This window comes from Heterodontus francisci, chromosome 7 (assembly GCF_036365525.1).
Source record: "Heterodontus francisci isolate sHetFra1 chromosome 7, sHetFra1.hap1, whole genome shotgun sequence".
NCBI classification, from domain to species: domain Eukaryota; kingdom Metazoa; phylum Chordata; class Chondrichthyes; order Heterodontiformes; family Heterodontidae; genus Heterodontus; species Heterodontus francisci.
The window spans coordinates 73804617-73822724 of record NC_090377.1 but is presented as its reverse complement, the minus strand read 5'-3'; the positions used below and the strand labels follow the sequence as shown (position 1 = coordinate 73822724).

At 42.2% G+C, this 18108-nt stretch overlaps 1 protein-coding gene across 4 annotated transcripts in view; it reads right to left on the bottom strand.

The window, feature by feature from the left end:
• The window catches only part of rapgef4a (Rap guanine nucleotide exchange factor 4a), a 420421-nt gene that overhangs the window by 194225 nt on the left and 208088 nt on the right, over positions 1 to 18108 (bottom strand). For all 4 annotated transcript variants that reach the window (XM_068035423.1, XM_068035424.1, XM_068035427.1 and 1 more), the window contains one exon: positions 7032 to 7104. In XM_068035423.1, the coding sequence (XP_067891524.1) occupies positions 7032 to 7104 (73 nt within the window). The remainder of the gene's footprint in view (positions 1 to 7031; positions 7105 to 18108) is intronic.

The window sequence follows — 18108 nt, the reverse complement described above, 5'->3', positions numbered from 1 at the left end:
AAAGTCAAAGAAGTGGTATTTTTGAGAATGGGGTTTGTGAGAAGCAGTGCTCTGTATAAAATAGAACCTCACACCACAAGAGGGCACTAGAATCAACTAATCAAGCACATTGTTCACTGGGAAATGGAGCAAACGTCCATTTCCAAAACATTCAATCTGTCTCACGTCAGGGATTATATAAATTCTACACCTTTAACACCTAAAATTCAGATTCACCTGAATTATGCACATGGAATTGCCACGTCCAACTGTCTGACATGCAGGATGGGCTTCTCATCGGTGACCCCAAATTGGTCAATCCAGGAAGCATCATGGGCCTTTGGCCTTACTTTTCATCTCCTTTTAGACAGTGACAATTTCAGTAAGTAGTGGGTAAATTTAGTTCTTGTGAATTTGTTATGCATTTGTGATATTGAATCACACACTCATTTCTACAGTTATTATATAGAATGTTTAAAAGCAACTTAATCACACTTCATTCCCTTATTAACAGTTTTGGATTTCATAACATACATATAATTTTCTCAGATCATAAAATACACAGATTTGGTTTTGTCAGTTGAAACCTCGAGTGCTAAAAATTAAATGAAGTAAGTGACAGGACTCCCAGCTCGACACTGAGCTCAGGGAATTTGGAGAGGGAATCGGTGCAGTGAGGGAGGAAGTGGTGTTCTAATCTTTTACAAAGCAAGGAACAATCCGAGTGAGGGAGCAAGAGACAGCAAGATCTGGTGAGTAGCTGGTAAGTTTTCTTTGTCATTTCATGGGATGTGGGCATTGCTGGCAAGGCCAGCATTTGTTGCCCATCCCTAAATTGCCCTCGAGAAAGTGGTGGTGAGCCCCCTTCTTGAACCGCTGCAGTCCAACTGCTGTGGGTGCACCCACAGCGCTGTTTGGGAGAGAGTTCCAGGATTTTGATCCAGCGACAGGGAAGGCACGGCACGGCGATATATTTCCAAGTCAGGATGGTGTGTAGCTTGGAGGGGAACTTGCAGATTGTTGTGTTCCATGCATCTGCTGCCTTGTCCTTCTATGTGGAAGAAGTTGTGGGTTTTGAAGGTGCTGTCGAAGGAGGTGTGGTGAGTTGCTGCAGTGCGCCTTGCAGATGGTACACACTGCTGTCACTGTGCACCAGTAGTGGAGGGAGTCAATGTTTAAAGGTGGTGGATGGGGTGCCAATCAAACTGGCTGCTTTGTCCTGGACGGTATCAAGCTTCCCGACTGTTGTTGGAGCTGCACTCATCCAGGCAAATGGAGAATATTCCATCATACTCCTGACTTGTGCCTTGTAGACGGTGGATGGGCTTTGAGGAGACAGGAGGTGGGTCACTCCCCACAGAATTTCCAGCCTCTGACCTGCTCTTGTAGCCACAGTACTTATGTGGCTGCTTCAGTTCAGTTTCTGGTCAATGGTAACCCCCAAGATGTTGATAGTAGAGGACTCAGTGAATGTCAAGGGGAGATGGTTAGATTCTCTCTTTCTGGAGATTGTCATTACCTGGCACTTAAGCAGCAAGTAACATTTGTGCCACTTATTAGCCCAAGCCTGAATGTTGTCCAGGTCTTGTTGCATGCGGGCACTGACTGCTTCAGTATTTGAGGAGTTGTGAATGGTACAATCAGCGTACATCTCCACATCTGATGTTATGATGGAGGGAAGGTCATTGATGAAGCAGCTGAAGATGGTTGGGCCTAGGACACTACCCGGAGGATCTCTTGCAGTGATGTCCTGGGACTGAGATGATTGGCCTCCAACAACCACAACCATCTTCCTTTGTGTTAGGTATGACTTCAACCAGTGAAGCGTTTTCCTCAGATTCCCATTGACTTCAATAAGTGTTTCTAGATAATAGTCTATAAAGTAGCAGGGCACTTCAGCCCCATGGAATGCACATCCTGTGCCATGTGGGAAATCCTGGATGTTTCTTGTGTCCTGGATGACCACATGTGCAGGAAGTATTGCCAACTGGAGCAGCTCGAGCTCTAGGTTTCAGAGCTTGAGCAGTGGCTGGAGTCACTACAGTGCATCCGCGAGACTGAGTGCTTCATGGATAACATGTTTCTGGAGGTGGTCACCCCACAGCTTAAAAATGTGCAGGCAGAGAGGGAATGGGTGACCACCAGAAGGAAAAGGAGGACCAGGCAGGCAGGGCAGGACCCCATGAGTGCATCTCACTCTCCAACCAGTATTCAGTTCTAAAGTGGGAGTGATAGTTCTTCTGGGGAGTGCAGCCAGAGCCAAGTCCATGGCATCATGAGTGGCTCAGCTGCATAGTGGGGGAGGAAGAAGAGTGAAAAACAATGGTGGTAGGGGATTCCATAGCGAGGAAAACAGACAGGCACTTCTGCAGCCACTGGTGTGACTCCAGGATGATTTGTTGCCTCCCTTGTGCCAAGGTCAAGGATATTACTGAGCGGTTGCAGGGCATTCTGAGGGGGGAGGGTGAACAGCCAGAAATCATGGTCCATGTCGGCACCAATGACAAAGGCAGAAAGAAGGAATGAGGTCCTGAAGGCAGAGTTTATGGAGCTAGGTGAGAGATTTAAAAGCAGGATCTCGAAGGTAGTAATCTCTGGATTACTCCCAATGTCACGTGCTAGTGAGGACAGAAATAGGAAGATAGAGCTTATGAATATATGTGGATGGAGAGATGGTGCAAGAGGGAAGGCTTTAGATTCCTGAGGAATTTGGACCACTTCTGGGAAACCTGTACAAGCCGAATGGGTTGCACCTCAACAGGACCAGTGACCTATATCCTCACAGGGGTTTTTGCTAGTGCTGTTGAAGAGTGTTTAAAGTAGTATGGCAGGGGGATGGAAACCTGAGAGTAGATTCAGAGGGGAGAGAAGAAAAGTTTGAAATAGAAGGCAGAAAATTAGTAAGCGTTTTTGGAAGGCAGAGGACAACAAAGGCAAGAAAATAGACAAAGGAGTTTGGCAGTGTTTAAATGGTACATACTTCAATACAAGAAGTCTAGGAAATAAGGCAGATGAGCTGAGAGCACAGATTGACACTGAAAATATCATATTATACCTATTATTGAGACATGGCTGAAAGGAGGGCAGGAATGGCAGCTTAACATTTCTAGTTACAGGGCTCGCAATATTGACTAAATAAACAATTATATCTGTGAGGAGGGTGATATGGTAGAAGGAGCATCAAATGAAGCCATATGGGTGACGTGAAGAACAAAAAAGGGGCAATCACTCCACTATAGACCCCCCAAAAAATAGTCAGAGGGAGAAAGAAGAGCAAATATGTCGGCAAATCTCTGAGAAGTGCGAAAACAATAGGGCAGTAATAGCGGGGGATTTTAACTAGCTAATATTAACTGGGATAGAATGAGTGTGAAAGGCACAGAGGGAACAGAATTCTTAAAATGCATTCAGGAGAAATTTTTTAACTAGTATAAGAGCAAGCCCAACGAGACAGCGGGTGGTTCTGGACCTAATTTAGGGAATGAAGCTGGCCAGGTGGAAGAGGTATCAGTTGAGGAGCACTTCGGTGGAAGTGATCATAATTCAGTTAGTTTTAGGGTAGTTATGGAAAAGGACAAAGAGTGACCAGAAATAAAAGTTCTCAATTTGGGAAAAGCTCATTTTACTAAGCAGAGATGTGATTTAGCTAAAGTGGTCTAGAAACAGTACCTTGAAGGTAACTCAGTGCCAGATCAATGGGAGGCATTCAGAATCACAGAACTATTACAGTGCAGAATGAGGCCATTCGGCCCATCGTGTCTGCACTGCCTTTACGAAAGAGCAATTCACTCAGTTCCATTTCCCTGCCTTCTCCCTGTAACCCTGCACATTCTTCCTTTTCATAACAGTCTAATTCCCTTTTGAATGCTTCAGTTGAACCTGCCTCTACCAGGTTCTCAAGCAGCGCATTCCAGACCCTAACCACTCACTGCGTGAAAGTTTTTCATCATGTCACTTTTGCTTCCCTTACCAAATACTTTCAATCTGTGCCCTCACGTTCTTGATCCTTTCACGAGCGGGAACAGTTTCTCTCTATCTGCTCTGTCCAGACCCCTCATGATTTTGAATACCTCTATCAAATCACCTCTCAGCCTTCTCTTCTCCAAGGAAAACAGTCCCAACTTCTCCATTCTATCTTCATAACTGAAGTTCTTCATCCTTGGAACCATTCTCGTGAATCTTTTTTGTATTCAAGGAAGAGATAGGTGAAGGTTCAGAGCAAATATGTTCCCTTAAATAAAAAAGGGTGGGACTAACAAATCCAGGGTCCCCTGGATGTCAAGGGGCTTAAAAGGAGAGGATAAAGAAAAAAAAGGGAAGCCGATGACAGATACTGAGGGTTCAATACTGCAGAAAACCTGGAGGAGTACTGAAAGTATAGGGGTAAAATTAAAGGGAAATTGGGAAAGCAGAGACACGGCATAATAAAATATTCAGAAATATAATCAAGAAAAACCCAAAGTTTTTTTTATATAAATAAAGAGCAAGAGGATAACTAAAGAAAGAGTAGGGTCTATTAGGGACCATAAGAGTAACTGGTGTGTGGAGGCGGAGGATGTTGGTATCGTTCTTAATGAACATGTTGTGCCTGTTTTCACGAAAGAGGGGGACGATACAGACATTGCAATCAGGGAGGAGGAGTCTGAAATATTAGATGTAACTAACATAGTGAGAGAAGTAGTATTAAAGTGTTTGACATCTTTGAAAGTGGATACATCCCTAGGCCAGGATGAAACATATCCTAGGCTGTAAAGGGAAGCAAGAGAAGAAATAGCACAGGCTCTGAACATAATTTTTCAATCCTCTCTAGCTACATGTGTGCTGCCAGAAGACTAGAGGACAGCAAACATTGTACCATTGTTTAAAAAGGGAGAAAGGGATAGAGTGAGTAATTACAGGCCAGTCAGCCTATCCTTGGTGGTGGGAAAGTTATTGGAAAAAATTCTGAGGGACAGGATATATCTTCATTTATTGCAGTCTAAAGGGTTTTAGCAAGACTTTTTGATAAGGTCCTACATAACAGACTGCTCACAAAAGTAAAAGCCCATTGGGTCCAAGGCAAAGTGGCAAGTTGGATTCAAAATTGGCTCAGAGGCATGAAGCAAAGGGTAATGGTTGACGGGTGTTTTTGAGAGTGGAAGGTTGTTTCCAGTGGGGTTCCACAAGGCTCTGTTCCAGGTCCCTTGCTTTTTATGGTATATATCAATGATTTGGACTTAATCGTACCCGCAACATTCAAGAAGTTTGCAGAAGTTACAAAAATTGGCCGTGTGGTTTATAATGCAGTAAAAAGCTGTAGACTGCAGGAAGATATCAATGGAATACTCAGGTGGGTGGAACAGTGGCAAATGGAGTTCAATCTGGAAAAGTGTGAGCAATGCATCTGGGGAAGGCTAACAAGGCAAGGGCGTACACAATAAATGGTAGGATACTGAGAAGTGTAGAGGAACAGAGGGGTCTTGGAATGCATGTCCACAGATCCCTGAAGCTGGCTGGACAGGTAGATAAAGTGGTTAAGAAGGCATACGGGATACTTGTCTTTATTAGCAAAGACATAGAATATAAGAGCTGGGAGGATATCCTGGAACTGTATAAAACACTAGGTAGGCCACAGCTGGAGTACTGTGTGCAGTTCTGGTCACCGCACTATAGGAAAGATGTGATTGCATTAGAGAAGGCAGAAGAGATTTACGAGGATGTTACCCGGACTGGAGAATTTTAGTAATGCGGATAGATTGAATAGGCTAGGGTTGTTTTCTTTGGAACAGAGGAGGCTGAGGGGAGACCCAACTGTAGTGTGAAAATTAATAGGGGTCCAAATAGAGTGGATAGGAAGGCCCTATTCCCCTTGGTTGAGGGGTCCATAACCAGGGCCCACAGATTTAGGGAAGAGGTAGGAGGTTTGGAGGGGATTCAAGGGGAAATGTTATCACTTAGAGGGTAGTGAGGATCTGGAACTCACCACCTAAAAAAGAGTGGTAGAGGCAGACACCCCTCAAAACATTTTTAAAAGGTACTTGGATACGCATTTGAAATGCTGTAACCGACAAGGCTATGGACCAAGTGCTGGAAAATGGGATTAGGCTGGATGGCTAATTGACAGCTGGCACAGAGATGATGGGCTGAATGGCCTTCTTCCATGCTGTAAATTTCTATGATTCTAAGAATACATCATGACCAGCAAGGTCTAATGATAAACAGCCTTGCATATGGGATGGCTAAATTATTTCCAATCACAATGCCTATTATCCAGTCAAATTATCCAGGCGGCACAGTGGCGCAGTGGTTAGCACCACAGCCTCACAGCTCCAGCGACCCGGGTTCAATTCTGGGTACTGCCTGTGTGGAGTTTGCAAGTTCTCCCTGTGTCTGCGTGGGTTTTCTCCGGGTGCTCTGGTTTCCTCCCACAAGCCAAACGACTTGCAGGTTGGTAAGTAAATTGGCTATTATAAATTGTCCCTAGTATAGGTAGGTGGTAGGGAAATATAGGGTCAGGTGGGGATGTGGTAGGAATATGGGATTAGTGTAGGATTAGTATAAATGGGTGGTTGATGGCCGGCACAGACTCGGTGGGCCGAAGGGCCTGTTTCAGTGCTGTATCACTAAACTAAACTAAATACACATTATTGGCCATGGTGATTTCCCCTATTGATCCATCCAGAAAGGGGGCAATTATTTAAAAATGCAAAGTTTTTAGGAGGAGATATTTCAGTAAAAATCACATCTTATTTGCATTAGGATCCTGAGAAACTACTGGGAAGACAGGTCCCAGATACAGGATAAAAAAAGTCCCAAATTAACTGATGTCTGAAAGGCCAAACAGGAAATGCTACAGTTTGGATCTCTGAAGGGACCAAGCTGCCATTTCACATTAGCCTTTCATGTACAGTCCATCCCTTCCTGACAGAATCTAGTTAGTTATTCATGGACAAAGTTAAAAAGTTAAATCAGTTGAGATGCTACTGTAATGCAATTTTTTAAAAAAATTCTTAGACTCAGAACAATTATTTCTGCTTCAAATGTTCTATCCATTGTAAAAGACCTGGACTCACTGTCATTACCGGATGCAGTTTCCATAACACCATACGGAGGGACCAAGTGTCCTGCCATATACTGTCGATATTTCTGAAATAAAATAAAATATAGTATTAGAACAATATGCATTCATTGTATTAGCTCTCAATAAATAGAAGGCTTCTATTCGAGCCGATTTAAACCTGTTTGCACAGAAGGCTTATTTTGAAAATGAACTGAGCTTAAAGCAGTATAAATGAATTGCAGCAATGTAAAATAGCCCAATAAATTAAAATGAGAGAATTGGTCAGTGTAATGGAGTGAATGGAACTCAAAAATTAGGGTCTTGGAGCTTCCTGCAATGTCACTGACATCCCTCAAGTGGAGAATGTCACAACTGTATAAATATGACTATTTCACTTAATGAATACTGTTGATCAGTAACATACAGAAGGCAGATTTGGTTTGTGTCCAGTATTTTGTTTTGCATGTACCATTACTGCTACAAATCTCTGCTGCAGAACTCTATTTTATATAATTATGCAGCTGATTCTCACAGCTGTTCCTACTTTATCACTGCACCACTTGAGAACAATAAAAGCACCAAACTACACTATTAGCAAATTGACAAAATTTGATCCTTTGCACATTCTTTGAAGTATTGATAGAAGTACAGATATTAAACTTACAAATGTTTCAAGTCTTTCTTTTTACATTGTTATTTCACTGTTTTCTAATATATAATACTTTTGTTGGTGGCCATATCTCATGATTATCCTGACCTCACTATCTCTTGTGGTCTCTGTTCCCAAAGTCTCAAACACCAGCAAGGCTGTCTCTGATCACGTCCTTGTCTCCTTTACCACCCACCTCACCCTATCTTCCCGCCCCAATCCCACTACCTTTACATTCTGCCAGTGGAAAAAACTCTCCATTCTCTCCCTCACACCTTCGCTTTCAAGCAGTCAGCTCCCTGCCATCTGATCTTCCATCGCTGCAGACTTGCTGAACTGTCCCTTTACCTCCATCTTTGTTGCCTTTGTTTCCATTAAATCAATCACCATCTTCCACTCCTGCCATGGTACAGACTCCATCTTCATTCCCTCAAGATAGAGACCTAAACCTGAATACATGGAGCACACATCTGCCTTAGTAAACCATCACCAGATCTGGTTCAAATAAAATCAAGCTTTAATGGGTCTCACCCTCCTCACACAGAATTGTTTTCTGCTCCACAAATCACCCTGGAGGGCAAACACAAATCCTTTACTCCATCTTTCTCCTACATCCTCTGCCCCCTTCTCCAATGCCATGTTTAGAGTTTATGGAACTAGTTGTGCAGTTGCCTCTGCTGCTATCTTCCATTCCTCTCTCGCTGCTCAGAGCCTTCCTGCAATCTTTCCACTCACTCTATTCTTGATCCCCTGACATTGTGCAGTTTCTAGCCCATCTCCATCAATGTCCCCTTTTCAGCCATCTGCTTCATGAGACCCACCTCCTGTTACCTTAATCCCTTCCCCACTCAACTCCCGACTACGCAATTTATTTGCACTTCCCCCACCCCCACCCAAACTCCTATACTAGCTGACATTAGCAATGGCTGCCTTTCCTCAGGCATTATCCCTCTCCTTTCAAAACCACAACTATCACTTCCACTCAAAAATCCCTACCTGCCATCCATCTGCCTTCTCCAACTACTGCCCCATTTCTAGAATCTCTTTCTTCATTAAGGGTCTCAAAACGCTGTCACTTCCCATCTTGGTGTCTATTTTACCCAAAAGTTCAATGCACTTAGTTGCACCCTACTCCACAAGTTAATGAATTATTCTGAAAATGTTATTCCTTTGGTAATGCTTGAATAACTTTTCATTTTGTTTATTTAGTTTCTATAATATAAAAATATAAACTTGGTTACCCCTACCCTTCCTTCTAAAATCAACCTCCTTCTAGAGTCATAGAGTTATACAGCACAGAAACAAACAGGCCCTTTGGCCCATCATGTCTGTGCCGGCCATCAAGCACCTAACTATTCTAATCCCATTTTCCAGCACTTGGCCTGTAGCCTTGTATGTTATGGCGTTTCAAGTGCTCATCCAAATACTTCTTAAATGTTGAGGGTTCCTGCCTCAACCACCTCTTCAGGCAGTGCGTTCCAGATTCCAACCACCCTCTGGGTGAAAAAAGTTTTCCCTCAAATCCCCTCTAAACCTGCTGCCCCTTACCTTAAATCTATGCCCCCTGGTTATTGACCCCTCCGCTAAGGGAAAAAGTTTCATTCTATCTAACCGATCAATGCCCCTCATAATTTTGTATACCTCAATCATGACCCCCCGTCAGCCTTCTCTGCTCTAAGGAATTAAGATTTCGTTTTAACTTTCCTTAAACCAGAATGAGTTGTGGCTTCAACAGCAAATCTTTTCCATGGCATAGCATGACTGCTTTATTTCAAAAAGGGGCAGTCAAAAGATGAATCTATGCCCACGCAAATCACTAAATTACAAACTGAGGCTGCCCAGCAAAAGTTGTAGCTTGATGATTGAGAAAAAAGTTACAAAAAAAAAAAACATTTTAAAAAATACGCCACGAGGCAATGATAAATACTGGACACAGAAATTTCAAGGACTCCATAATTTACTTTCTCCTGATGTTAGGTATGCTTACCTTGCTATGGTGAAATGATACTTGCCTAAGCCCATTGATAACAACTTAAACACTACTGACCTGAGCAAGTGTCAGTGAAAAAGAATTGAAGTATATGCTTTGACAATAGACTGCTTTTGCAATAACAGCGTTAATACCCCATTCATCAGGATTTCATTAGTGTCTCTAAATCTACAGTTTCTAAAAACAGCATGAGGCATCGGATTAACTAAGATTACAAATTGTTATCCTGATTTAGACGTTACAAATCTGATGGATTTATACGACCAATGGCAGAGATTTTTTTTACTTTCGTTTAAAATTGTTATAGATCTAGATTGAACTCCATAAGTAATTTGGCATTTAAACAGAGACTCTATTTAGGAATCAATGACTTGACATGAAGTTTTATGCAAAGCAGATTTCTTTCAACTAAAAAGTCACAATTATTTAGCACATGAAAAAATGGCTTTAGTATTGTGGAATTTTCCATGCATGCTGCTGGCATTTGCATGACATTAATTTGAGAGAGTACATATTCAATGCCTTGGAACATCGCACAGTTATACATCTTCCAGGCAGGCTCTAATTAAGTCTGAAACTTGGGTCACTACCCTCTGATTGTTCTTCTTCTTTTCTTCTTTCTTTCTTTCTTTTCTTTTGGGCCTCCTTATCTCGAGAGACAATGGATACGCGCCAGGAGGTGGTCAGTGGTTTGTGAAGCAGCGCCTGGAGTGGCTATAAAGGCCAATTCTGGAGTGACAGGCTCTTCCACAGGTGCTGCAGAGAAATTTGTTTGATTGTACTGTGTAAAAAAGTAGTAACATCAGAGATCTATCATCAGATGCGGACCAGTGGATGTGGTGTACCTAGATTTCCAAAAGGCCTTCGACAAGGTGCCGCACAAGAGGCTGCTGCATAAGATAAGGATGCATGGCGTTAGGGGTAAAGTATTAGCATGGATAGAGGATTGGTTGACTAACAGGAAGCAGAGAGTGGGGATAAATGAGTGCTATTCTGGTTGGCAATCAATCAGTCACTAGTGGTGTGCCTCAGGGATCGGTGTTGGGACCGCAATTATTTACAATTTATATAGATGATTTGGAGTTGAGGACCACGTGTAGGGTGTCAAAGTTTGCAGATGACACTAAGATGAGTGGCAGAGCAAAGTGTGCAGATGACTGTGAAACTTTGCAGAGGAACATAGATACATTGAGTGAGTGGGCAAAGGTCTGGCAGATGGAATACAATGTTAATAAATGTGAAGTCATTAATTTCGGTAGGAGTAACAGTAAAAAGGATTATTACTTGAATGGTAAAAAGTTGCAGCATGCTGCTATGCAGAGGGACCTGGGTGTCCTTGTGCATGAATCGCAGAAGGTTGGTCTGCAGGTACAGCAAGTAATTAGGAAGGCAAATGGAATTTTGTCCTTCATTGCTAAAGGGATTGAGTTTAAAAGCAGAGAGGTTATGTTGCAGCTGTATAAGGTACTGGTAAGGCCGCACCTGGAGTACTGTGTGCAGTTTTGGTCTCCTTACTTGAGAAAGGATGTACTGGCACTGGAGAGGGTGCAGAGGAGGTTCACTAGGTTGATTCCGGAGTTGAGGGGGTTGGCTTATGAGGAGAGACTGAGTAGATTGGGATTATATTCATTGGAATTCAGAAGAATGAGGGGGGATCTTATAGAAACATATAAAATCATGAAGGGAATAGATAAGATACAAGTAGAGAGGATGTTTCCACTGGCAGGTGAAGCTAGGACAAGAGGGCATAGCCTCAAGATTAGAGGGAGCAGATTTAGGACTGAATTAAGAAGGAACTTCTTCACCCAGAGGGTTGTTAATCTCTGGAATTCCTTGCCCAGTGAAGTAGTTGACGCTTCTTCAGTAAACGTTTTTAAAGCTAAGGTAGATATCTTTTTGAACAATAAAGGAATTAAGGGATATGGTGAGAGCACGGGTAAGTGGATCTGTGTCCACGAAAAGATCAGCCATGATCTTATTGAATGGCGGAGCAGACTCGAGGGGCCGGACAGCCCACTCCTGCTCCTAGTTCTTATGATCTTATGCCAGATCCTGTCAACGATCACAGCAACAAAAACAAAACCACACCTGCTACATTTTGGAATATTTATATACCCCCTCAGCTTTTAATTTAAAATTTCTTTCTCGTGGCTACACTCAATGTGATTTCTTTCCTCACCAAACTCCTGGTCATCACCAGCAGAGGCTTCCCGCAATGACGTGTCTCCAAATCACTGCAAAGAGAAAAATTGAGCCTTGGCTGCACTACCATTCTTCGCCACATGCCAAAGTCCCTGAAAATGCAGGCCTGAGCAACACCATGAAGATGCACGAGTATATAATAATTCCAGTGCCAGGTGTCCCAAGTTATTGTATCCAATGCAATGGCATTTCGTGTCCAATGTATAATTTTCTGGGATCTAGTTGATCTCACATGTTTCATTAATATTTTCATTGCATTAACCCATGTAAGAGTCACAGAACGCCAACAAATGGACGTGGTGGCCAAAAATAAACCTGTTACCAAAAACAATTTTTTAGTTGTCTAATATTAGAGACCTCACGGAAAATCAAAAACTTCATGTCTCTACCCCAAAATTTAATTAAATAACTTCTGAGAGGATCATCAACCTGTGATCTCCAGCCTCGGAAGGATCTCTATTCACAGTCTAAACTCCGTTACAACCCTATTTACCCCCTACCCTAGACTGAGCATTACTAGATCCAGTCTGGTCCCAGACTTTTCTGCTCCCTATTACCAGGTGTTAAGAACTCAAGCTTCTTCCAACCCACCTTACTCAGCTATTCAGTCCTGTAACAAGCATGACTGCATTTATGTAGCACCTTTCACAACCACTGGACGTCCCAAAGTGCTTTACAGCCAGTGAAGTACTTTTGAAGTGATGCAATTAATGTTGTAATGTAGGAAATGTGGCAGCCAATTTGTACACAGCAAGGTCCCACAAACAGCAATGTGATAATGACCAGATAATCAGTTTTTGTAATGTTGATTAAGAGATAAATATTGGCCAAGAGACTGGGGATAACTCCCCTACTCTTTGAAATAATCCCATGGAATGTTTTACATCCACCTGAGGGGGCAGTAACTGTGAAAATGCAGCATTCCCTCACTACTGCACTGCAGTGTAAGGCTAGATCTTATTGCGCTGAAGTCCTGGAGTGGGACTTGAACCCACAGCCATGTGATTCACAGGCAAGAGTGCTACCAACTGAGTCATGGCTATATTCCTACCATGGACCTGTGCTGCCTCAAACACAGCAGCTGACAGTGGACATTCACATGCCCAGCCCTCAGAGACATTAGGACCCATGCTCGTATACAGGTGTCATGCTGACAGTCCTGCCACTCCACTTCTTCTCAGCTCAATTGTAGAAAACTCCCCATCCCCTTACAGTCTCAACCACCTACTTCCTCAGTACTAATGCCAGTGTACACATCAAGAATAGCTAAATTGCCTGTGGTTCATACATCAGTCCAGATCTAAATGAAGAGTGATTCTCTTCTAATTATAATGTTTTGCTGTAACTGTCTTTGCTTGTGCCCCAATCTCGAATTCTTTCTTTCTGCCACTCTATGTTGGTCTTTCTCTTTCTGTATGACTCTCAAACAAGGTAGCTAGTGTTACGACCAGGAGAGAAAGGTGTCTAGGGGTCCCTCTCAGCCTCCACCTGGTCTTAGTGTAATAGGGTTTAATCTTAAATACACCGTATTTTTACCTCCCCCTTGGTGAATCCTTGTTCAATTAGAAGGCAAAGAAACCAGCACAAACAGGTTTTCTTAGGTTTAAAGAAGAAAGATGGAAATTTATTAAAGTTGAACTTAAACTCTAATTCGGTTGACGCCTACGGATACACGACACGCCCAAGCTAGCATGCATACGCGATACACACATGCAAAAAGAGACAGAAAAGAGAAGAAATAAAGTGGAAAAGTTTGAGGCAATATCTAAAGAGTTTTTGTTACGGTTTTTTGAGCTCACTGTAGAGTCCTTGATTGGAGGTAGAACTTGCTTTTCGTTGGGGCCCAGTATTTTTCTTAAACCTTATTCGCTGTCGGAGACTTTTTTCTCTTGGGGTTCAAGTGTCTTCGGTGGATTCAGAGGCTTGTGAGAAAGAGATGGGTGCAGACAGGAGAGAGATCTTCAGTCCAGGAGCAAACAGACTTTCTCAGTTCAAACTGTTTGTACAATTCAGAAAAAGTCAGATTACCAAACAGGTTAGTCATGTGACTAACTGGTCTGACCAAGTCTTGGATTGTATCACCTTATCAGTCTCTGGATTGCTCCTCTTACACACAATACCTGGTGATCAAGGTCCATTGTGGGTTGAATGTGTCAGAGAATGGTCCTTTGTCCTTCCAAGCACTGTCTGTTAATATGCAAATGTCTTTTCCAGCCACAGCTAATCTGTTTAACAAGTAACTCTCTCACTCCAGCAACAGTTTAAAATCAATGTTCATGGCACAATTAATTTGCCTCATTCTTGGCAGCTGGGGGCCTAGCATGACACTAGATATAGATGAAGGATGCCATTTAGCTCATCTGTCCAGAATAAAAGACCTACATTCACTCATTCAAGTAATTTGTCAAATTAGAGTTTTTGCTTTCATACCCTATTTGTACCACTCCTTGGAGTTCTCCCTAAACATTTTTTCACAAGCTCAAATATCCTGACACAGTAGTGTTACAGATTAATCTTTTCTATGTCATTCAGTATGTTGTATTCTTCTAAACAGTCACCTCTCAAATTGGAAACTTAGCACAGGTTGACTACACAGCATATCTGTGTTGATACTCAAAGTAACAGCATATTACTTCACCACTTAGCTGCTATAGGACCCAGCCAATACTGCCTTCTTCCCAGCTCGAGTGCCAGGTAATCAAATGGCCTGGATCCTGAACTATTGCGAAAGTGTCTCCACAGAAATTCCCAGTCCCATAACTAATTTGACTAGAGTGGCTCCCTGCAGATGTAGAGGCTCAAAATAAAACAGAAAACAACAGAACAAATGAGGAAAAATAATATGCAATTACATTTTATTTTAGCGGTATGGCATTTAAATCATTAACACAACAAATTTAATTTGATACTTTATCAATCTATCCACTGCACAGACACCATTTTCTTCCACACAATAAGGCACAGCCTGGTGAATGACCAGACTTTTTAAAGTTTTTTCTCAAATGCTTAGAACATCACAGTAGTGTTTTGGAGCTCCTCTCTACCTGCACCCTATTATCTACTCATCTGCACCAATATTTTCCTCTAATTTCATCTCCACTCGGTTCTTGCTCCAGAAGGCATAGATCACACGTCATCACGTGGAGAATGACAGGTCAACAACTCCATGGCACAGGCATTACAGCACCATTTAAAAAAATTCATTCATGGGATGTGGACATCGCTGGCCAGGCCAGCATTTATTGCCCATCCCTAATTGCCCTTGAGAAGGTGGTGGTGAGCTGCCTTCTTGAACTGCTGCAGTCCATTGACTTTGTAGCTGTTCGATACAACTGAGTGGCTTGCTAGGCCATCTCAGAGGGCATGCAAGAGTCAACCACATTGCTGTGGGTCTGGAGTCACATGTAGGCCAGACCAGGTAAGGACAGCAGATTTCCTTCCCTAAAGGAGAATCCAGATGGGGTTTTTTTTTTTACAACAATCAACAATGGTTTCATGGCCATCATTAGACTAGCTTTTTAATTCTAGATTTATTAATTGAATTCAAATTCCACCTTCTGCTGTGGTGGGATTTGAACCCACGTCCCCAGAGCAATACCCTTTGTCTCTGGGTTACTAATCCAGTGATAATACCACTATGCCACCGCCTCCCCGAAACACTTGTGGTTGTATTTCAATTGCACACTGTCTCCTCAAATACTTAAGATATCATGGTTTTAACTGAGACAAATTATTTAAATATGTTAAGTCATTAATACTCATTGATGAATCTTTTATTCCACCTAGTAACATAATGTGAGAACTCTGGAGGTTGGCAGGATTCTTTCATCATCTCTATAGAAACACTTTAGTCCCACTTACAAGCTATATTATATTCACTATTGATTCAGCACTTGAAATAAGTATAGAGTAAACATTATGTCAGAAGCACAAAACTGGATTTAATTAAATCAATCAGTGAAAATCATCTCATGGGCAAGCTCGTGGAGGTGGGTCTGGAGAATGTGGAGGGGGGGGGTGCATTAGGGCCGGAAAACAGGAGGGAAACCCCATTGGGCCACCTCCATGATACGTTCCCGCCTCCATGAAATTCTGCAGGAGGTGAGGTGATGGCAGGAATGGTTACCTGCCCGGCCATGGTGGGTAACCAATTAAACCCTTTGAGGGCTTAATTAAGGGCGGTCTTCCGATCCCCATCTGGATTTTTCAGGTGGCGTTCAAGGTACCTGGTGAGCCAGGAGGCCGCCCATGCAACAGTGGCCAACTAGCAGCAGGCCTAATAGCTATTGAAGCCATTCAGTGGATAAGGCGTCCGCGGCAGTGCCCATTACTGTTGGCCCTAGCCCTTTTGGCCCTTATTTCCCATATTTGTTGCCAGGAACCAGGATTGGAGGTGTGGCTTAACTACTTCTGCAGCGGCCATCTATGCTGATCTTTCAGTACTAGTGGGCCCCCAATTAGCCCTACAGCCTTGAAAGACCACCCACCATCTTTAATTGGATAGGACTCCCGGAGGCAGCCTCTCAATTGGCCGCCTCCTTGAAAATCTCTTCCAAGGTCCTGCTGTCTGCATTTCTGGGTTTCCAACGTCGGGCTTGGGACCCTGGAATGAAACTTCAGCCCATGGTGTCTCCTAAAAGTCTAACTTTGAATGGTTCCATTAATATCCTGTGAACACAAAGGTGAGGTGGCTCAGTCTTCATGTCTACATCCTACAGTATTAATGTCTTTCTACAACTTTCCACCTTGTCTGTTTCGACTGGGAGGTCAAGTTCCACTTCATTACAAATCACTTGCACTGTAAAGTTGCAGATGGGCTCGTGATTGAAAATTCATTGTAGTGACAATTATCTTGTGTTACAAGTTCACAGATGTTTGGTAATTTTACAAAAAAAAAGCATCTACTCAGCTCTATTTATGGCCTTCAGTACACTAATGTTCAATATTCTGTCACACCTTTACTTTTGGAGAGTTAAGTAGGTGAAGGCTGATCACCTGGAAGAACTGTTCATTTGGTTTGTAGTTCTTTTAAGTTATGCTTTATATGTTACTGCATTCTGCATGGAAATCAGAGATTTAAGAACAAAATTAAAATTTCCTCTGGGCAGTGTGTATGATATTAATTCATCTATACATCCTTTCTTGAGCTAACTTAGTTATGGGAGAAATCTACCTTGATTTGTATGTACAAACCTCAAGAACGTGCTCTGCTCATGAAGTAAGTGATTGTGCTTTGGTTTTAGGCAAGGTGACAGAAATATTCCCATCATTCATAACTGTTTTAAACATAGTATCTGCATTTTCAGTCCAAAAACTTCTTTCCATGTATTTAAAAAAAAACACAAATAAACTTCCCAGTTCACTAAAGTATTTGAAGTGATGCACACAATGCAATAGAACTACCTCTCAGTACTTATTGATGTGACCACTACAAAAAAAAAGGAAATTTAACAAAATACATAAAAGCCTAATGTCTAGTGCCAGCTTTGCACTCATTACAAGATAAAGTAGCTCCATTCAGTTATGGAAGCAATCTTGCTGTTGACAGAGCTGTGAAAGGGTTTTGACAAGGAACTGAGCAGTTTTATGTAGCACTTGGAAGCAGGTGATTAGATTATAGTGATGACACATGATTGTATAGTATTGTTGTGTCCCTTTAGGGAATCATTTGTCAGACACTTGTTCTGATATCTTTCAGGACATGTTACAAGATATTTGAAATTGTTCATTCAAAACTATTTAATGTGACAACGTGTGAATTGTGAGAGCCCATTAGAAACACTGGAATGAAAGCTGGGAATCAAAAGAAAATACATGCAAATTACAGATTTCTATTTCAACAAGAAAGAGCTGTTAGCATCAGCAAAGTGCCAGAAGTGAAATTTATGATTAAAAAGAGTGACAACCACAAATTCATTAAAAAGGTTTATGGTATATTGACCATTATCTTAAGGGGGTTGAAATACAAAAAAAGAGGAAATTATGCTTTAGTTGTACCGCGCGCCTTGGCTAGACTCCATCCGGAATAATGCATTCAGGTTTGGCACCAAATCTCAGGAAAAATAAACTGCTCTTGGAGCGGGGTACAGTGCAGACTCACCAGAATGATACTGGGGTTTACACAGTGTTAAAATATCACATCATTGCAGAGTACATTAAAATGTACCTCAAGTGCTGGAGGAACCTCAGTAAGAGAATTATTCGCTTTGTTTACTGCTTTTTAATGGACCCGATTTGGGACTTTGTAGT